The sequence below is a fragment of the Cynocephalus volans genome, chromosome 10, assembly GCF_027409185.1.
Source record: "Cynocephalus volans isolate mCynVol1 chromosome 10, mCynVol1.pri, whole genome shotgun sequence".
NCBI classification, from domain to species: domain Eukaryota; kingdom Metazoa; phylum Chordata; class Mammalia; order Dermoptera; family Cynocephalidae; genus Cynocephalus; species Cynocephalus volans.
This window is the reverse complement of record NC_084469.1, coordinates 97,938,036-97,960,785: the sequence shown is the minus strand read 5'-3', so window position 1 is coordinate 97,960,785 and position 22,750 is coordinate 97,938,036. Positions and strand designations below refer to the sequence as shown.

Here is a 22,750-nt window from a genome sequence, read left to right as displayed (position 1 = left end):
CTTCCTTTGAAACAGGGATGGCTCAGCAATTTGTATTGACCAACAGAATGGAACAGAGTGACGCTGTGTTCATTCTGAGATTGAATCTTGATTGATCTGTAGCTCCTGCCTTTGCCACAGGGGGTGCCTGCTCTGGGGGGAGCCAGCCACCCTGTGAAAAAGTTCAACAATCGTGCTTTCAGGAAGCCCAAACCACATAGAAAGAGCAGCTGTACAGAGGAGTACCGAGGGGCTAGACATGTGTGTGAAGCCTTCTTGAAGACTCCAGCCCAGGCCAGGCACCAGCTGAATGCAGCTGAGTGATCCTAGCTAACACTGCATACAGCAGAAGAAGCACCCTGCTGATCCCTGTCCAAATTCCAGACCCAGAAATAACACAATGTTTGTGTTTTAAGCCGCTAAGTCCTACGGTGGTTTGTTACCCAGCAAAAGCATAACTGATAGTATAATAAATAATTGAATCTTCACAGCAACTCTAAGAAGCAGGAACCATTCTTGTGTCCATTTTACAGGTAGGGAAAATGAGGTCCAGAGAAGTTAAGAAACTTGCCCAAGGTACACAGCTATCAAGTGGAAAAGCTAGGATTCAAACCCAGGTAGCCTCGCTCCAGGGTCTATGCTTATAACCCCTGTGCTAGAAGAATATCTTACCAGACATGAAGCCACTAGAAGCAGAAATGCTAGCCAGGGTGAGAGGGGGATCCTTTCTAATCAGATTTCATTTATTCATTCATTTATTCATTCCCCAAAAGTGGATCGAGTCCTCCTGTGCACCAGGCACTGCAGATACAGTAGAGAATAAGACCGACAACTCCTGCCCTCAGAGAGCTGATGTTCATGATAAACAAGTGAATATATAATAGGTCAGCAAAAGAAATGCCAGGGAAGAAAAATAAGCTGTCAAAGTGGGACCAGGGGCTAATGGAGTGGCTTATTGTTGTTTGCTATTTCAAACATAGAAGTCAGGGAGGGCTTCACTGAGGAGGTGACATTTGAGCAGGAGCCTGAAGGAGGTGAGTGAGGAAGTCGTGCAGCTATCTGGGGAAAACAACTCCATACAGAGGGAACAGACAGTGCAAAGGTCCTGGGGTAGGACCGAGCTTGGCATGGTGGAGGAACAGCGAGGAGGCCCGTGTGGCTGGAGCAGAGTGAGCGAGGGGCAGAGAGGGAGGAGAGGAGGGTGGGCGGTGATGGGACAGGTCATGCAGGGTCTGGTGGGCCATGGGGAGGACTTGGGCTTTTACCCCAAGGCAGGTGGGAGCCATGGAGAGCTGTGGGCAGAGGAGGGAAGGAACCTGACTATGCTCACGGCTGCCCTCTGGTGGCTGCAGAAAAGACAGACTGTGGGAGGCAAGGACCAGAGCAGTGGAGGAGGAGGGGACCAAGGTGGGGGCAATTACACAAGTCTAGGAGTGATGATGGTGCTGGACCCAAAGTAAGTTTTCTGTGTCTTTCATCATACAGTTGAGTCTAAGCTCATCTCTTTACATGGGCTCCTGTGACATCTGAACTTTTTTTTTCTCCAGTAATTTATTGCTGATCTTGGCACCTGCTTTCCTTGTCGTTATAGCACAATATATTTATGCATCCGATATTACAGGAAGTTGAACTTCAATTTATTTATAGACCTTAATCCCTGGACCATGATCTTGCTCAAGCAGATAGTGTGAGTGAAAACAGTAGTTCTGAGACATAGATTGGTGATGTTATATGACCAACGTCACACCAGCTTATAAGTGGCAAAACCAGAATTCAAACACTGCAGTGTCAGACACCAGTGTTTGCTGGTGACTATTAAGCTAGGCTCGGGAAAAGCTCTTATAAGGTAGAAACACTTTATCTGAATCTGAAAACAAACAGAAACAAAACCAAAAACAAAATAACCTAGCCATCTTTCTGACTCACAGAGGGGAACCACCATTGTCAGTTGGATGCAGACCCTGCCAGCCATTTTTCTGCATTTGAAACTTACACAGGTGCAAATCACTTGCTGTCATTTTTTTAGTTTTTTTTTTTTTTACAAAAACTGCATTGTGCTCTGTGAGCTGTTCTGCAACTGGCTGTTGAATTTTTACAGTGTATCTTTGGACATCTTTGCACGTTAGCCACACTGATCTGTAGTGCAGTTAAAAGCGTGGACTGCAGAGTTGGCCTGCTTGGGTTCAAATCCTGACCCCACCCAGTTGCTCACTGTGTAACCTTGGACAAGTAATTTAACTTCTCTGGGCTTTGGTTTCCTCCTCTGTAAAATAGGATCTGCCAGAGCAATCGATAGAATCCCTGGGAGGATTTACTAGTGTGGATCCCTCACAACAGTGCGTGGCATGTAGTGATCACGCAACAGATGTTAACTGTCACTGTCTCTTTCTTTCTTTTTTTAGAAAACAGCTTTATTGAAGTATAATTGACATGCAATAAACTTCACACATTTAAAATGTACAATTTTACACATGTTGACATATGTCTACACCCGTGAAACCACTACCACCATAATGATAGTGAATATATCTCAAAAATGTGCTCCTGCTCCTGCTTGCCCCTCTCCAGACAACTACCTACCTGCTTTCTGTCACTATAGATAAGTTTGCATTTTCCAGGGTTTTATATAAATGAAATCATGCAGCACCCCTCATTCTTTCATAACAGTGATCTAAATCACCATTAGTTTTGGACTCTGCCTATACATACATAAGCTTCTCCCAAAGCACCCTTCCTTGAGCTGTGAATAAATCAACTTCTGCCTTACCCCCATAACGTAGCACACACTGCTCTTCCATGTACTTATTTTATCCAATACAGTTCTGTGCTCTCTACAAATATTAACTTGTTTTATCTTCAAAAGAACCCAAAAGGCAGGGGCTGTTTTATCCCTCCCATTTTACAAATGTGGAAACTGAGGCTTGGAGATCTTAGATGTCTTGCCCAAGATCACAGAGCCAGGCTTTGGATCCAGGTCTGCTCCAAAGCCCTTGATCTCAACCTCTGCACTATGCTACCCCCTTTGAAGTGACTGCACGACTCTCTAACCCCTAATTATCACCCTGCCACTGGGGACCAAGGACAAAAACAGCCTGACGGCCATCGCTGCAGAGTGAAGGGGTTTTGGCTTACGTTGTCGTGACTGAGCATCACCGCCTTGGGGGTGCCTTTGGTCCCTGAAGTGTAGATAAGTACAGCACACTGATTAGCTTTCTGGCTCTCAATGATCTGCTCCAGCTCGGTGTTGGGAATGCTATTGCCAAGTTCCATGAAATCTTCCCACTGTGGACAGAAAAGGCAAGCAGAGGATGGGGAGACAGGCAGGCATTCCCCTTCCCCAGTCAAACCTTGTTTTCTCAGCTTTTCCTAAAGCACGATTCCCAGCTAGAGGGAGCATTTAGGATGTGTCCACCCTGGTACCTCCCACAAAAGCCCTAAGATGTTTGCTTCCACCTCTGCCACTTCCTAGCAGTATCACCTTGGACAGGCAACTTAAGCTCCCTGTGCCTCAGTTTCTTCATTTGTAAAATGGGAATAATATCAGGCCCCAGCTCCTTGGGTTGTTCTAAGCGGTAATAGTGTTAATACACGTAAAATGCTCAGAGCAGTCATTAGCACGTGGTAAGTTCTCTATGGAGTTAGATATTATTTGTTCTCTGCCTTCCAAATTCCACTTCCTATCCCCATCTTCTTAGTCACCAGTTGAATGAGGCTGACTCTACCCATAGATCCAGAGATCAACTCTGATTGGTTTAAGCCCAGAGTATTCCACCAGCTTGGGTCACAGTAATTGGATCAGATGTGAGTGTGTGACCTCAAGTGGACCAATTACAGTGAAGATGAAGACTTAGCTGGGAATGCTGGGACACAGACTCTGTCTGGAGTGAATAAGTCAATACGTAGCCCACGCGCTGCTGAACCATCTCAGGACTATGAAGAGAAACACGGTCAGAGTGGAGCCAAGAAACCAAAAAAGGAAAATAGAGCCTGGGGCACATTCCTTGAGCCCTTGGTTCCAGCCATGCCTGAAATTCACATCCTGAGCTGTAGTTACATGAGCCAACAAATTATCTTCTTTTTTGCTGATGTCATTTGGGGTCAGGCTTTTGTCACTTGTAACCAATGGCATCCTTACTGATAATAGATGCATGATCTCCCTGTGACAGATGAGGGAGCTGAAGCTCAGGGGTGGCATGTTACTTGCCCAAGGTCACACAGCAAGTAAACTGAGGAACTACATTCAAACTCCAGATAGTCTGACTCCAGAGCCTGTGCTCTTAACTGTCATAGAATTTGGTGCCTCAAGGTGAACTGTTGGGTTTTATGGACTGATCATCACATGAGACCTGCAGAAATTCTACCGGTGAACCCCCAGCAAGGCTCTGGATGAGGGTGACACACTGGCTGCAGAAGGAGGGCCATCAAAGTCCTCCATTAATGGCCAGCATTGTCTGCAACCTGCCAAGGGTAATGCTGGTCCCATCTGAGCAGGGAAGGCCTTTTTTCAGATCATCTTTAACAGGGTAGGGTGATGGTGAGAAGAAGACACACAAACCCTTCGGGGGCCCCATCCTTTCTCTGAGAGATGCCCCATGCTCTCCCCAATAAAGTTCCCCTCCCTAAAGATTTGCAGAAGACCCCACCTTCCCTGGCCACAAATGACTGGGTGGGGGTAGGCACCAGACCCAAGCTGGTCCAATCTCTTCTCTTGGAAATCTGGGATTAGTCTCGAGTCCATTGGGCACATTGATGCCAAGCATCGCAACCTGCACAGTTAATTGTCTTATTGTGCCATTTTTCTTCCCCAATTTCATGTTTGACTTTCTCAGCCTCTTTCTTTTTCTCCTAAACTGAATCTTAAAATTGCAGGTTTTAATTTCTCTTGCAGAGAAGTAGATACTATTTTGTGTCACAAACTGTCCCCTATAAATCAGTGTCCTCAACCAGGGTAATTCTGCACCCCAGGGAACATCAGGCAATGTCTGGAGATGTTTTTGGTTGCTTCAACTTGGGGGGTGGGGAGTGTGCTACTGGTATTTAGTGGGTGGGAGCATGGGATGCTGCTCAGTACCTTACAGTAGACAGGACAGCCCCTTACAACAAAGTATCATCTGCCCCTCATGTCAACAACAACAAGGTTGAGCAACTCAGCTGTAAGTGCTGTTTCTAACAAAGGAGTTTTTAGGTTATCCAAGACTTTAAAGTACTGTTGCTGCGGTGGTCACTTTGAACTTCTAAAAAGTTTGTAATTCTGATCACTTGTCTTAACTGAATTAGTCATTGTCCTGGTATTAATATTTAAATGAGCATTTCTGTTTACTGAAAGGTATGAAAGCTGATGAGTGTTTTGGTCAGCCAGAAAGGATCATTGACACCTTTTCTCCCACTTGCATAGAAGGCAAACCAAATAAACTCCATGGCTTTTTGGGATTTCTGATTGGAACAATGGGATTGAGAGTCTAATCTCGTGGAATTAAAAGGAACTTGTCATAGTCTCTCACTTCTGTTAAAGCCCTGGCTTTTGTAAATCAATGTGTCTTTAAAAAAAAAAAAAACTCTCCTTTGGCTTAAGTAGGTCTCCATTTCTTGCAAGCAAACATTTTCTGACTCTAAAAAATGCAGCAGAGTATACTTTCCAACAATGACAATATTTATGGTGTCCCACACCATTTAGGGGCCTTGCCTGAGGTCTAACAGGAGTCATCTATGTCCCCACCCTTTGATCCCTTGGAAAGCTATGGGTTGGCCATGATGGCCAGAGTATGGCAGAAGTAATGTTATGTGACTTCCAAGAGTAGGTCATAAAAAGCAAGATGGCCTCCACCTGGCTTGCTCTCTCAAGACATTCTCTATGGAGATCTGGGCCAAAAATAAGTCCAGAGATCCTGAAGTCACCATGCTGGAGAGGTCATATGGAGAGACCACAAAGAGATGAAGATGCTGGAGGAGCCCCAGCTGCAGGGCTGGAACTCGGGTGAAGACTAGAAACCTTGCTTACAGTGCAAAACTTAAGGGGATGCCAAAACCAAAAACACAAAAACTTGGTAAGATAGATAGATAATATCTAATGCAGTCTTTTAAAAGTCACTACTAAAAAAAAATCCACAATGAATAAAATATCAAAATTTTAAACAAAGCTAGGGCTGTTGGGCCCAAGCCATAGCAGAGCCTGCAGCCAAAGAAAAAATTTGCACACCTATATACATATTTGTACATATATTTACATATATTTATAAATAGCCAGTGGTTTAATAAAAATATTATTGATGACTTTGCAAATAGAGCCAGGAAAGTAAAATTATAATAACTTCTGGCTTGGGTATAAATAAAAAACTTAAAATAATGTAAGTTTTAACCTATCTAATTTTTGGTTTTCAGTATATTTTTCAACTATGTTAATGCTCTGAAAAAAATTAGTAATAGAAGGATTGTTGTTTTAAGCCACCAATTTGGGGGTGACTTGTTACACAGCAATAAATAACCAGAAAAGACACCTTCCCATTAATCAGTCCCTTCATGCCAGAAAAGAAAAATGTCCCAAAGGCCCCAGCCACTTCCCTTTGTCAGGTCCCACCTCTTCCCTGCACTCACCTATCACTTCCTTTGAAAGGCCCCACCCACTTCCTTTGCCAGACCCCATTCTCTCCCTTTCCTCACCTCCTTACTTTAAAAAGCCACACCCACTTCCGTTGCAAGATTCCAGCCACTTCCTTGGCCAGAACCCATTCTCTCCCTTTCATCACCTCCTTACTTCAAAAAGCCACCCCCACTTCCCTTGCAAGACTCCACACACTTCCTTTGCCAGACTCGCCCCCTTTGCTCACCACTCACTTCTATTGAAAGGCCACATCCCCTTCCACAGTGCCCACGTGTCACACTTACAGAGTACAGGTTGTTCTTGCTCTCCTTCATCGGCCACTTGTACTGGATGATTGCTTTAAGTGTCTCCAGGTTTTTCTGTGGAATCTGAAAGAAAGTTCCCTGTGGGTCTCATGGCAACCTGGCCTTAGCAAAGACTGAAGCTGGATGGGAGTCCTAATCTCTCTACAGCAACTCCAGCCTCTTTCCCCTGCTCACACTGTAAAACGTTGCGCTCTGTCTAGACTGACCTGAAACGACATGGTTTTAGGACTGCTGGATTCCTTGTGGTCTCTGTCAGTAGCCTCCAACTGTCAGAGGTAGATGCAGACAACAGCCACCCTGAGATAATAAATCTCAGACTGAATTCTGCTGCACAAAATTGCAGATCTTGGTTGGGGAAATAAAGGGAGTCCCTTCCTCAGCACCTTGACCATGCAGCCAGGACTCAGCTAACCTTCTAGTTGGAGTCACGCAACAAAAATACTCCATGAAGGTTGCTGGAATCTGGACAGGTTCAGAACCCCTCTACCCATACCTAGGGCTTTAAGGGAATTCCCTGCAGGATTCTTAAGCCCTGTTCATGCAAAGGAAGGAGGCTGCCTCCCTGACATTTCTAGACGATCCAATGAAAAAGTCACTTCCATCATCCATTATGCTAATGATAGCCATGCCTCTGGCCTGTACTGATGAAAAAAGATGACAGAAGTGAATAACAGCGAGACAAGGGTTTTCCAGAGTGAAGAGACATCCAAGGAGCCTAGAACAGGCAGTAGCTTGGGATATTGGAGGAATATAAAAAGGCCAGGATGGCTAGAGTGGGGACCCATCAGAGAGTGATGAGGGAGGAGACAGGAAAGGATGTGAGGGCCAGGTGGGTAGAGGCTTGGAGACAAAGACGAGGCATTTGGAGTTTATTCTAAGGAAAACAGGAAACCACTGGAGGATTGGAGGGTTATAAACGGGAGGAGCCATAATTATTGCCCCAAATCAAAAATCTCCAAGTGGAGCTGGACATCCAGTTTGGGAGGAACGTGTCAGGAGCCTGGTTTTAAATCTTCCATGCAGAGCAACTGGAACGACATATTCCCTACATACTGCACCTTCAGTGAAACTAGGAGACAGAAATAATTCAGGTACTGCTTTATGTATGCGAGGCTAAACATACCAGAAGCAGGACAGGAATCTACAGCAGTGAGGCAGGTGTAGAGGGGAAGGATTGGTTATGCAGCATTTTCCAATGACAGAAAACTCAAGTCAAGCCAGTATTCATGGCAGGAGGAAGGACCCCACCCACCTACCACCACCCACCCCACAGTGTGTTCTGTTAACAGAACAAAAAGGCACGACCTGAGTACTGGGGACCACGGAAGCATCACTTCAGAAAGTAATTTCAAAAAGCTCAAGGCTGGAGGTAGAAGTCTGTCCTTCCTGAAACAGGTCAGGAATTAGGAGTTGAACAAGGTCTGGCAGCACAAAGTGTTGTATTTCATTGGGTCTAGCTAAGATTTCATTGAGTCTAGGAAATGTTCTCTAATTTCAGAGATGCTAAAATGTAGGAAGATATATGGTTGACAGTGATCAGAGAATGCCGTCAATGGCAAGACACATCTTAACTCCAGAGATGTTAAAAAATGAAGAAATGAGTGACTCATGGTGATGAAATAGTGTATCAGAGAAATGGTCACCGTGGCCCTTGAGCTGAACAACAGATCTGGCCATCTGTGTTCACCCTTCCTAAGGAACCCTTTCCCCTCAGGATCCCCCTGCCAAAAGTTCATTCAGGAAACTGCAACTCATTCAAACAATGTGAGAAATTGAAAAAGTCTCTACAATATCCATACAAAGATACTACAAGAAAAGGAAAGAAATTAAGAGAGGAGCCAAATTTCATGGTACATGAAGAAAACTCACCTGAAATTTTCACCACAAAGCAAAAGACCATTGTAATCCAACATTTCAACATAAAATTAAAAACGTCACGAAGCAAGTGCAGGTAGGAAGAAAGAGCACAAAGCAAACATACAAGCACCAGAAAAAAAAGTGAAACAGGAAGTGGTAGAACTTAAGAAAGAAGCAGAAGAAAAAGACAAAAGGATTTCAGAAATGAAGACAATGACAAGAAAGGAAGAGAATTACAAGGAGCACAGCCTGGAAATATTCACATTTCTAAAAGAAAAATAAAAGGCCGGCTCATGGCTCACTTAGGAGAGTGTGGTGCTGATAACACCAAGGCCACGGGTTCGGATCCCTATATAGGGATGGCCGGTTGGCTCACTTCAGAGAGCCTGGTGCTGACAACACCAAGTCAAGGGTTAAGATCCCCTTACCGGTCATCCTTTTAAAAAATAAAAAGAAAAAATAAATAAAGAAAAGAAAAATAATAAATAGGAGGGTGTATATAAAATAATACAGAAACACTCTTAAATGAAGCATGAGTAGTAAATGAAGTAATTGTGAATTAGAAATTAGACTCCCCCACTCCACTCTACCCTCCGAAACAGCAGACTCACTAGGCATAACAACATGGTCATGGAAGACTTAGGGTTTCTACCACCCCACCTTGCTCTTAGGATCTACTTGGGAGCAAAAAGACAATGCTGGGTAGGGGTTTACCGAAAGGATTTTCTGCAACTGTTGGTCATTTTCAACCAGCAAGATGTTCACCTTGGCATTAGTGATGACGTATTGACAAGCCTTGGCAGAGTTGGTGGCATAAATACCAACACAAAGGCCCCTGGGAAAAGAAACACATTTATTTGTGTGTCCATACACCACTTAAGGTGCGAATAGCCTAGAAGATTGGGAGAGAGGGAAGGTTTGCAGGCAAGTTTTGAGTTTGCAGCCTTGTCCTCAACTTCTCTTCCTCCCCAACTTAACAATGACGAAAATGACAAAAATGACAATGATGAAAGTGGCCAGCTCCTCTGATGTCATTATGACAGCAGGTCATGGAACACTTACAGCATCCTATTTTTATCGATGAGGAAAACCAGGGTGAGGACAGTGAAGTTGCTTGTTCAAGGTTACACACCAAGTAACTGACAGACCTGGGATTTGAATCAATTCCTTGTCCCTGACTCAGCCACCTGTTTCCTTCATTCACACCCTTTTGTTCTTGCTCTTAACTATGCTGGAGGCATCCTGTTATGGCTTTAATTTTTATTTTCCAATGGCTAATGACATTGAGCATCTTTACAATTGGCTACTTCCCTTTGTGACATTTCTGTTCAAGTCTTTTGCCCCTTAAAATTTTTTCACCTTTTTATTACTGAGTTATAGAATTTTTTTGTATATTCAGAATATCAATTCTCTGTCAGATTCAAGTTTTGTGAATATTTTCACCAAGCAAGCAATTTGTCTGTTCATTTTCTTGTTGGTGTCTTTTGATAAGCAGAAGTTTTTAATGTTAACGAAGTCCCATCTGTCAACTTTTTCTTTCATGTTTTTTGATTTCTGTGTCTTATCTAAGAAATCTTTGGGTACTTCCAGGTTGTAAAGATATTCTCCTGTCTCTTCTTTTTCTAGAAGCTTTAGAATTTGACTTTTATGATTAGGTCTATATCTCAATTTAATTTTTTTGTATGGTGTGAGGTAGGGATCAAGACTAATTTTTTTTTCCCATATGGATATCTAATTTGTTCCAACACCATTGAATTAGTTTGGTGCCTTCATTGAAGGCACATGTATGTGTGGCTCTGTTTCTGGGTTCTCTTCTCTGTTGATCTAATGGTTATACTTTTAATATGGTGGGGAATTGTGCAGGTTATGATTACATGAAATTGTTATATTCATCACCATTTATGATCACATACTGTTTGCTAGGCACTGTGCTAAGGGCTTAATAAGCACCATCTCACTGAGTCTTCATAATAGCCTGTGAGGCAAGGAGGTATGTTGCTATCAGGTTCATTTATACAGATGATGAAATAGCAGAAGACCCCCACAAAAAAATTTTTTTTTAAAGATGACCAGTAAGGGGATCTTAACCCTTGGCTTGGTGTTGTCAGCACCACGCTCAGCCAGTAAGTGAACCAGCCGTCCCTATATAGGATCTGAACCCATGGCCTTGGTGTTATCAGCACCACACTCTCCCGAGTGAGCCATGGGCCAGCCCTAGAAGACCCAAAATTTGAACTCAGGTCTGATCTGACATTATAGCCCAGCCACAGCACCACACTGCCTCACCATTCAGTACTGAAAGGGGGATAAATATCTTTATTAAAGTTTATTACAACTCACTGTAAGGCAGGGCTAATATATGCTCATACAAAATTTGGAAAATAGAAAATAACATGTTAGAGTGCCCTTAGTCTTGAGGCTCACATATATTCAATATTAACTTTAGTTTAGGTCTCAAGGTCTTTTCTCAATCACTGAGTGATTCTGGGGAAGCCATTTAACCTCTCTAGGCCTCACATTAGCATCACCATTACTATTACTGGGGATAATAATAGTGCCTACTGCATACGGCTTCTGTGAGCAGTCAGTGAAATAACGTGGGTAAAGGACTGGCAGGTAATTATTGGTTTCTTATAGTCACCATTTTTAATTTTAAGTATATTTGCATATATAAAGTGTATAAATATTTTGATACCTTCTTTATCGATTCTTACAACACGGAAAATGCTTAAAATGTGCTCTTCAGGGCCATTATTTCAAAATATTGCCCCATTTTTCATCCAGGAGGCATCCCATGGTTCTATCCCCAGTTGCTGGACACTTAGGTTGTTCCAGATTTTTACCATCACTAATAACACTTGCAAGAAACATCTTTGCACATAAGCCTTATGTTCATGTTTTGGTTTTGTTTTTTTAAGTAAAATTCCCAAAACGTAGAATTACCAGTTCAAAAGGAAGTCAGGGAGTTGACCAATTAGCTCAGTTGGTTAGAACATGGTGTCGGAACACCACGGTCAAGGGTTCGGATCCCTGTTCCAGCCAGCCACCAACCCCACCCCACTTCCGAAAAAAAAGAAAAAGGAAATCAGCGTTTTATTTTTACTGTTATTTTTTCATGATTAAGTCTTACATAATCACTGTAAGAAAGTGATTGTTTCCTGTAATTCACCTGCCCAAATTAGCAACTGTTAACATTTTGATAAATATTCCTAATTATTTTTTCTATCTATATATAAATATAGAAACAAAAATAAGATCTTAGTGTACCTACTAGTTTGAAATTTGCTTTTTTCAATTAACACAAAAATGAGCATTTTAAAGTCCATTGACATCTCTTGCCTGGCTGCAACCCCAGAAGGTTGTACCAGTTTACGCTGCCGCCAGCTGTACATCAGAGAAAATCTGCCAATGTTCTTGAGGTAATACACCTTATTAAAAGAGCTCTTATAAAGCAACTAATAACAACAACAACAAAAAACACCAATAGAAAAAATGGGCAAATTAGGAAATGCAAATACAAAATGCTCAACTCTTCTAGTGAAAGGAGTGTGAATAAAAATAAGATTTACATTTTATTTTTGGCCTACAAATGGACAAACACTAGTCTCCAAGCAACTCTGGGGACCCCAACGGACCCACCTGGCCAGCCTAAGAATCACCTTTTTTAAGATGTGTTTTGGCTATCTCCAAATGTCAGCCCAAGCTGGGCCACATGGCAATTTAATAAAGGTCCTTTGTGAACCCAAGGTTTTAACTGCTCATACCCAACAGGTGAGATATTTTGAAAGTATCTTGTGGAGACACTCACACATGTGAAAAAAGATATATGGACTTTACATAGAGATAAACAACATTCATGTTGTAATAGTTCTTTGAAGTAGCAAAAACCTAAGTTGCCACAGCTGGTCACATATCAGTAGTATGTATGTTCCTGAATGTACCTCAATAAAGTGCTGGCTAAATAAATTATAGTATGTCAAATGATACGATATGTCACTACTGGAAAAAAAAAGTGTTGATATGATAAATATTTCAAGTGAAGGAAAATAAAAACAGGTAAGAGAACCAGGTCTAATATGAGCCTAATTTTAAAAGGTCGTACATGTGCTGTATACATATATTTCTACGTATACATATGTGCGTTTACATATGCATAGAAAATGTCTGGGAAGAAAAACAAACTGTTCGTTGTGGTTATTTCTTGGAAGACGGATTGGGAATCAGAGGAGTAAATAAGCTTTTGTGTTTGTTTTTCTACCACAAACATGTAAACCAGAGCTTCTCATCTGGGGTGATTTTGTCACCCAGGAGACATTCAGCAACATCTGATGACATCTGTGACTGTGGGAGTGGAACTCCTAGCATGGAGTGGGTGGAGGCCAGGGACGCTGCTCAATACCCTACAATGAACAGGGCAGCCCCATCACAGAGAATGATTCATCCCCAAATGTTTACAGTGCCAACGTTGAGAAATCTTGTGCTAATTTTTTGGAAAAAAATTGAATTGATCCCTGGCTCAAACTACACAATAAAATAAACTCCTGAAGGGTCAGATGGTGTGAACCAGTGCTGCCCCTAGCTTCTGGGATTTACCTCCTCTCTCGGGCTCCTGGGACATCAGCAGGGCAGGTGATCATGGGACGAAGAGTCTCTGGGAGGTCAGTGGAATCCTCCTAACACAAGGGGTGGTTTTGCCCCCCAGGGGACACTTGGCAATGTCTGGGGACATCTGTGGTTGTCACAGCTGGAAGTTGTGCCTGGCATGGAGTGGGCCAGGGATGCTGGCCGACACCTGCAGTTCCCAAGACAGCCCCAGTGCAGAGCATGATTTGGCCCCAAATGCCCACAGTACCAAGGGTGAGACACCCCAAAGATGACTGATCTTTTTGTTTTAGGGGTCATTTTCAAGCTTAAACACTACACATGCGACTTCACGTGGACTTTCACTTGACTTCAAAACACTTACGACAGGAAAGTGCCACCAGTACTGTAGCATCTCAATCAGACAATCAACATTTATTCAAATGTTTACTGAGAAATCTGGTAAACCAGATCCCAAAGGTGAACAAAACACAGTCCTTGCCCATGGGAAGCTCAATGTCAGGGAACCCCAGCTCTTCCCTAATTCCCAGCTATAATCCGACGAGTTCCCTCTTTTATATGTGTGGTTTTTTAGAGCCTGAGTTTGAGTGCAGGCCCTGTTAAAGTTCTGCAGCTGAAGGGGAAAAAAAAAAAAGTCTAAAGCCTCTGGTCTAATGAATGTAATTACATAGGACCCATGATCAGAACGATTTATTTGTGTGTCTCTCTTGCCTGCTAACCTGGAGCCCCATCTGGAATTACTGTTTGCATCTCAGCCTGAACCGGCCCAGGGATGCTCACCATGAACCAAGCCAGTGGCCTTACCCTGCTAAGATGGTGCCGAGAGCAGCAACAAACCACTCGACAGAGTTAAACCCCAGGATACCAACTCCATGGAAACGCTCCAAGCCCAGCTGGGAAGGAAAAGACAAACAGACAAACATAAAATAGAAACATGGAGATGTTTTCACTTCTGGTTGCGATCTGATCATTGGGATGTATGAGAATAGACTTAAAAGTTGTCACAGGGGAGCAAGAAGGGGCGGGAAAGGGGAGAAGACAGTGTTGAACCAAAAACCTGGGACGTGATATTTTTGTAACCATGGTAGGCTTGTTTGCCTCCTTCAACATAACATTCCATTAATTTATTTTTATTCATTTTATTTTTTAGTGTGGTTAAAATATATATAACATAAAATTTACCCTCTTAACCATTTTTAAGTATACAGTTCTGTGGCATTAAGCACATTCACACTGTGTGCAGCCATCTCCACCGTCATCTCCAGAACTTTCTCATCTTCCCAAGCTGAAGCTCTGTCCCCATGAAACACTCACTCCCTGTCCCCCTCCTCAGCCCCTGGCACCCCCCCTTCTGCTTTTTGTCTCTGTGGATCTGACGACTCTAGGGATCTCTTATGAGTGGGATCACACAGTGTTTGTCTTATGCGTCTGGCTTATTTCACTCAGCATCATGTCCCCAGGGTCCACTCATGTTGTAGCATGTGTCAGAACTTCATTCCTCTTTAAGGATGACAATATTTCACTGTATGGATGGACCATATTTCGTTTATCCATTCATCTGTCAATGGACACTCGGGTTGCTTCTACATTTTGGTTCTTATAAATAATGCTGCCATGAACATGAGTGTACAAATATCTCTTCTTGTTCCTGCTTTAAAATATTTTGGGTATATACCTAGAAGCAGAATTGCTAAGTCATATGATCGCTCTGTGTCTAATTTTTTGAGGAATGGCTGTAGTGTCTTTCACAGGGTCCCAACCATTTTACATCCCACCAACAGTGTACAAGGGTTTCAATTTCTCCACATTCTCCTCGACACTTATTATTCCCTGTTTTTTTCAAATAATAGCCATCCTAATGGGTTTGAATTTATTTTTATTTTTAGTAACAAAAGTACTCAAGGAGCGATATCATATAGCGGTGAGAAATTGCACATTTAAAGGTGCGGCCTCGTTCTGAATGTAGTTGATAATAAACCAAGAAATTTGGATCCCTTGGGGGAGACCCTCCTTCATTCTGGGTACCTCCAACTTTGTGGGTTCTTTTAGTCATGCAGGATCAAGGCTGGCAATGACCTGCTGTTCTTGGAGGGAAAGTAAGCATTTAGAAGGCATCTGCTTGCTGATGCTTCAGACTGACGTGACACGTATTTCTATCAGTGACAAAAAGGCTGTCTAGTTATAAATAGATTGTGTCTCTATTAATGTGTAGATAGAGTGATTAACTGCTGATTAGACTGCTGAGGTGTAGGGGAGGAGAGGATCTTGAACTCCAGGAACTAAGGACATGGCTAAAGAGGACCATCTTTCAGGGGAAATGAACCAATCACAGCAGCATGACATTGGAGTGGGACAGCCAAGAACCCAGCCCAAAGAAGTGGTTCTTAACCATGACCTTGCACAGTCTCTAGATGAAGTTACAGGGGTGTTGGAAGAGGAGAGAAAGGAACTCAGGTCTAGGTCAAAATGTAATCAGATTTCCTATAAATCAAGACCACCAAGAGTTACCCTTTTGCAAGGAGAGATACCTACTGTATTAATGATCTATTGCTGCAGTACACATGACTGCAAACTTAGCAGCTTAAAACAACACACATTTAAGATCTCAGTTTCTTTAGGGCATGGCTTGGCTGGTTCTCTGCTCAGGATCTCTCAAAGTTGCAGTCAAGATATTGGTGGGGACTGCAGTCTCTTCTAAGCTTGGGATCCTCTTCTACACTCATGGATTGTTTGCAGAATTAATTTCTTTGTGGTTGAATGACTAAAGTCCCCTTTTTCTTGCTAACTCTCATCTGGGGACTGCTTTCAACTCCCAGCATCTGCCTGCAGTTCTCTGCCACAAGATATTCTCCTCTTGGCAGTTTTCTTCAAGACCAGGAGGAGAATCTCTTTTAATGGTCTGCCTGATTAAGTCAGACCCACCCAGAACATTTGTCCTTTTGACTAATTCAAAGTCAACTGATTAAGGACCTTAATTACATCTGCAAGCTCTGTTTACAATAGCCAAGATATGGAACCAACCTAAATGTCCATTGACAGGCGACTGGATAAGGAAAATGTGGTATATATACATAATAGAATACTACTCAGCCATAAAAAAAGAATTAAATTCTACCATTTGCAGCAACATGGATGAGCTTGAAGAAAATTATGTTAAGTGAAATAAGCCAGGCACAGAAAGAGACATACCACATGTCCTCAGTCATAAGTGGGAGCTAAGAAAGGAAGAAAGAAAGAGGAAAAAACAACAATCACAATAATACATTGAACTTTCAGAAGAAGAGAACAGAACTGTGGTTACTAGAGGTGGGAAAGGGGGAGAAATTGGTTAATGGACATTAAAAATGATTATGTTTTTCAGTGATGAATATACTATTTACCCTGATTTGATCATGACATGTTGTACACAAAAAGTACCAGTAAGTCAGCCCTGTACCCCACAAATATGTATAATCAATAATGTTTCAATTTAAAAAAGAAAGAAAAAAATTACATTTGCAAAATCCTTTTACCTTTGCCATCACAGGAGGAAAATTCCAACATGTTCAAGTCCTGCCCATACTCAAGGGGGAGAGATTATACAGTGTAAAACTCCCAGGGGTTGGGAATCTTTGGGGTCTTCTTAGAATTCAGCCTAAAATGCCTATCAAATTGGCTATTAACATTTTCAATACTACAACATTGGCAAGACGATAAGCAAACAAACTCATACATTGTGAGTAGGATATAAAGACGTCTTTGTAAGAATTTGTTGTACGAAGATTCACTGTGGCACGGTTTGTGGTAGCAAAGGCTAGAAACGACTTAAATGCCCATCAGTAGGGGCTGGTGAAGTCAGTTCTGTTACATAAGTCATGTGTCGCTTACCATCGGGGAAACGTTCAGAAAGCATCATTAGGTGATTTTGTCACTGTGTGAGCATCAGAGTGTATTTACACAGACCTTGATGGTCTGGCCTCCGACACACGTAGACTATATAGTATAGCCATCATAGTCTTATGGGACCGCCCACGTGCAGTCCATCATTGACCAAAATGTCATTTTGCAGTGCATGATGTACATACAAGGGCACTTCAAAAAGTTTGTGGAAAAATAGAATTAAAAGATCATACAAATATTTCCATGACCTTTTTGAAGTACCTTCACATTTGAAGTCATTGAAAAGAATATGGATTTTTTTTTTTTTAATGCACAAACTATCTCAACAGGATGGTAGCCAGCCTCCAAGATGGCACCCAATGATTTTCACCTCCTGCTATTTATGTTCTTGTATAATCCCCTACCATGTTGTATCAGGGTTGGTCTGTGTAACCAATGGAAGAAGTGATCCTATGGCATTTCTGAGATTAGGTTATAGTTGATACTGTGGCTCCCATCTTGTTCATTCTTTCTTTTGGATCATTTATTCTGGGGGAAACTAGCTACCATATTGTGAGGACAGTCAAGAAATCCTATGGAGAAGGCTGCAGAGCAAGGAAATGAGGCCCCCTGCCAACAGCCAACCTTATAAGTAAGCTTGGAAGTGGACCCTCCAGCCCCAGTTAAGCCTTCAGATGAGGCTACCTCGGCCCACAGATTAACTGCAACCTGAAAAGAGACCCTGAGCCACAACCACACAGTTAAGCTGCTCCTGGATTCCTGACCCACCGAAACTGTGAGATAATAAATATTTATCACTTTAAGGCAATATGTTTGGGGATAATTTGTTATGCAGCAGTAACTAACTAATACACAGAGATACAAAAGAGATACACAGACATACAAAAAACTAGAAATGGTGGCAGCCTCCACAGAGGGGATCTAGGTGGCTGACGATTAAGGATTAAAAGGAAATTTTTCACCAATTAACCTTTGTATCTTCTGGTGCCTTGTATATTTTGTACCATGTGTATGTATGTGTACTACCTATTCTGAATGGATGGTTGGATACATAAAAATAAATGGATGAATGATGCATTTACCTTGATCAAAGCTCTTGCAGCCTTCCGACAAGCCTCATAGTATTGACTGAAATTCATAATTTCCCATGTTTTGCCATTCTTTGATGCAAGGGCTGGATAAGTCCCAAATCGCTTGACTGACTCTTGAAAAAATTCAGGGATGGTCATTGGGGCATCACAGCCTGGTCCGTGTTTTGACAGCCTCAGAAGGACTTCTCCATTTCGATGGATGGTCCACAGCTTGGGAGCAACTGCAAACAGTCACCAGGGTTGGGTGGCAAATGTTTTTATATATTCAGTAACTTTGGGAGTGGGAATGGTGGCCTTTTTAGACCTAAGGTGCTAAATGTCTAATTAATCCCACTCTTGAGGTAAAGTTACACATCAACGCTGGTCTAAGCATTTTTTTCATCATTTATTTATCTTTCATTATCCCTCTCAACAATTTATTGTAAAGCTTTTCAAGCATATGAGAAAGTTGGAAAAATTGTATCGCAAACACCCTCTTACCACCTATATTCTACAACTGCCAGCATTTTGCTATACAGTCATGCATCACTTAATGACAGGGATACATTCTGAGAAATGCATTGTTAGTTGATTTTGCTATGTGTAAACATTTTGTGGAGTGTACTTACACAGACCTAGATAGTACAGCCTACCTCCAGCTCCATTGTAATTTTACAGGACCATCCTTGTGTAAGGGGTCGTTGCTGACAGAAACATCATGACTATTTTCTATCCAGCCCTCCTTCTACTTCTCCATCTCTTGCTCCACTTTTTTGTGTATGATGCATTTCAAGTAAGCTGCAGCTATCCATTCATTTCACCCTTAAATACCTTCATGTATGAGTCATTAACTAGAGTTCCCTATTATTGATGGGGATTTTTTTAAGGTAAAATTTACATTCAGTGCACTACTGCATGTAAATGTGATTGGCTTTGGCCAATTAAACATATGAAGTGACCAATGCATGTCACTCCCCAGTAGGAGATTTAAGAGCCAGTGGGTGATTCGCCATGCTCCATTCTCCTGCTACAAACATGGCAAAAGCATATGTCAAGAAGGGGCCCCTCATGCCCGACACACAACATGAGCAAGAAACAAGCTTGTGTTGTATCAAGCCATTGAGGTTTGGGGGTTGTATGTCGCCCAGCATCACCCAGACCAGCCGAATGGAACTAGCCAAGGGACCAACTCAAAACCAGTCCTGTGACCCTATATCCATCACTTCCTTTGAGGGTGAGAAAGGGTTGATGCCAAGAAAGAAGAGAAGAGAGTTTCTTCTGGAGAGAGTTGTTGGTTTGCTGTGTGTTGCTCCTCCTGCTCCCCAGCTATGGGCCAAGTGACAGAAGATTCTAGAGACCCTCTTGGGAACTGGGTGTGTGATCTTGAGTTTGTCCAACTGAATCTGGTCTACTGGAGAAGTGGTGGCTGAAAATGGCAGCATAGACAGCTGCGTTGGGAGAAATTGCATGTCTACCTACTATGGGACACAATTTTCTCCCCTTGACTAGACATGGACCTCATGGGTGAGCTCTTAAAGGCTGTTGGCTGGAGGCCAGGAGAAAGACTGAAGATGTGTACTCAGATGGTGTATTCATATGCACACTGGAGAAAGAGGCATGGCTGATGTATTAGACTCCTGCAGCTGCTATAACAGTGCCACAGAGTGGGTGGCTGAAACAATGGAAATTCATTCTCAGTTCTGGAGACCAAATGTCTGAATCAAGGTGTTGGCAGGGTTGGTTCCTTCTGAGGCCATGAGGGAGAATCTGTTCCAGGCCTCTCCCCCAGCTTCTGGTGGTTTCTGGCAATCCTTGGCGATCCTTGGTTTATAGAAGCATTGCCTGGATCTCTGTCTCCATCATCACATGGCATTCTCCCTGTGCACGTCTGCCTCTGTGTCCAGTTTTTTTCTTTTTTATGAGGACACCAGTTATATTGGCTTAGGACCCATCCTAATAACCTCATTTTAACTAATCACATCTGCAACGACCCAATTTCCAAATAAGGTCATATTCTGAGGTCCTGAGGGTGAGGACTTCCACATATGAATTTGGGGGCAGGGACACAATTCAACCCTTGACAACCTACATCAAGGGAGGGCTAGTTCATAGGGGACACCCCCATTCTTCCCCAAGGAGAATCAGCACTGGCAGTCACCACCAGCTAATAACGAAACTACCTCGGGTGGGGATGGGGTGAAGCCAGAAGAACTTCTAGGAAGCCAAAGAGCTGCTCATCCTGCCTTCCCACCCCCTCGGGGCTTCCAGCCTGACGCATGGGGGAGGGGAGAAACTTTAACTTGGACAAAAATGTGGAGGGTCTCACCTGGATATTGGTGGGATATTTTAATGACTATAGTGGGTTGAATAGTGTCTCCCCACCACAAAAAAATTCATGTTCACCCAGAATTTCAGAATGTGACCTTATTTGGAAATAGGGTCTTTGCAGGAGGATTTAGTTAAGGATCTTGAGATGAAATCATCCTGGATTTAGGGTGGTCCCTAAATCCAATGACCAGTGTCCTTAGAAGAGAGAACACAGAAAAGCAGAGAAGACAACCATGTGGTGACAGAAGCAGGGACTGGAGTGATGACCCTATAAGCCAAGGAAAGCCAGGGATTACCAGCAGCCACCAGAAGCTGGGAGAGAAGCCTGAGACAGATTCTCCCTCAGAGACTCCAGAAGGAACCAACCCTGCCGATGCCTTGATCTCAGACTTCAGAACTGAGACAATACATTTCTGTTGTTTCAACCACCCAGTCTGTGGCACTTTGTTACGGCGGCCCCAGGAAACAAACACAATGAAAACATGAGTTTTTGAACATTAATACCACCTGAGAGTGACTTTACAAGTTATCGTTCTCACCAACACTTTTGTCTACTTTGAAAAGTGCAGGCGTGAAAGAGAATAAATCTGCTTTACAATCTCATGATTCTCCTTGAGTTTAGTTGTGGCTGTAACATGATTATGGTATAAAGATAATTATTATGATCATAACTGTGCCGTGAATATGTATATGAATAGTTCCTGGGTGCTTTATCCACACGGGCTCACCACCCTGACATGGAGATGCTATTATCAGTGCTCCCATGGTAAGGACATACAAACGATGCTTTCAAAGAGCAAGGGATTTGCCCAGTGTCACACCACAAGTAGAGCTAGTCTGAATTATGGTCCAGCTCCACACTGTCAACCACTGGCTTGTGCTACTTCCTCCCCGTTCAGGAGTAGAAAATAGGCTCCAACAGGGTCAGGCACTCTCAGGCAAGACCAGAGGCTCCAGCAAAGAATGGCTGGGTCCTTACACTCTAGGTCCGGATTCCTTTACAAAGAGCCTTTGTGGAATCAACGAGCCTCTCTCTCTCCCATGTGCTCTCTAAGGCACCGTACCTTGCATTTTACACATGTCTACTTCAAGATCCTTAGTGTCCTCTTCTTGAGCCATTGTGGTTTCAGCCCTTCCAGGCCTGCAGGAATCCTTCTTTACAGTACTGCAAGGCAAAAAGTGGGGAACTTAGGAAGACTAGCAAAGGGGCTGCAGGTCCAAGGCCAACTCCCATCGACTAGTCTTGTCTGCCTAGGATCCTGGGATCGCTGAGTCTTGCCTGTTCTGGGCTAGAAGGGGAAAAGAGAGTTCTGTATGCCAGATAATAGAGCATTTGCAAAATCTAGAGGGTACTTAATCTGTGAGTTTCCAGAAGAGTCTCTTAAATGGTTAGAATATAAGGGCTAGGTCTACATATAACCCTGTGGGTGAGAAAACGTTAAAGTCTGTCTCCCATGGAAAAGGAACTCCAACAAGACCAAATATTTAACTGTTCTAGTCGGCTTGCCTTAAAGACAGTATAACATGAAAAACCAAAGGGCATAAAGAAAAATCAGGGTAAATCTTGCTACATAAAGAAATTTAGAATTTTCTACATAGCAAAGAATAACATAAACATAATCAAAAGACCAACAAAAAACAGGGAAAAAATATGAGCAACACATCTGATAGAGAAAGGCTTGAGTTCCTTAATATGTAAAGAGCTCTGTTGAATCAATAGGAAAAAGACCAAAACCCAATGAGAAAGTGGGCAAAGGACATGAATAGATAATTTTCTGAAAACTAAATGACCTTTAAAAACAGGAAAACTTGCTCAATTTTAGTCATGTGAGAAATACATTAAAAAATATTATTATGCAATTTTCATCAGATTAAGTAAGATCAAAAAGTTGAAAATACCTTATCTTAGTGAGGATGTGGGGAAACAGGACTCTCACACATTGTGGTAAAAAATTGATGCAATCTCTTTGGAAGATATTTGTCAGCAAGCAGACTTAAGATCACATGGTCTTTAACCCATCTGTAGGGAAGAGGATCTTTGGCTATCCAGGGCCCTTGCACACTTGTTGACTGGAATCTTTACCGTTTGAGGAATTTTGTGCATGATGAGGGACAACCACCCTTCCTTAAGC

At 42.6% G+C, this 22,750-nt stretch overlaps 1 protein-coding gene across 2 annotated transcripts in view; it reads right to left on the bottom strand.

Annotated features, from left to right (window-relative positions):
- Positions 1-21,710, bottom strand: part of LOC134389059 (long-chain-fatty-acid--CoA ligase ACSBG2-like) — a 32,613-nt gene extending 10,903 nt beyond the window's left edge. For both annotated transcript variants that reach the window (XM_063112491.1, XM_063112492.1), the window contains exons 1-6: positions 21,683-21,710; positions 18,303-18,532; positions 14,146-14,234; positions 9,454-9,574; positions 6,862-6,945; positions 3,112-3,261 (exon numbers count right to left, since the gene is read on the bottom strand). In XM_063112491.1, the coding sequence (XP_062968561.1) occupies positions 3,112-3,261; positions 6,862-6,945; positions 9,454-9,574; positions 14,146-14,234; positions 18,303-18,532; positions 21,683-21,698 (690 nt within the window). In that variant the 5' untranslated portion in view covers positions 21,699-21,710. The remainder of the gene's footprint in view (positions 1-3,111; positions 3,262-6,861; positions 6,946-9,453; positions 9,575-14,145; positions 14,235-18,302; positions 18,533-21,682) is intronic.
- Between the last annotated feature and the right edge of the window lie 1,040 nt (positions 21,711-22,750).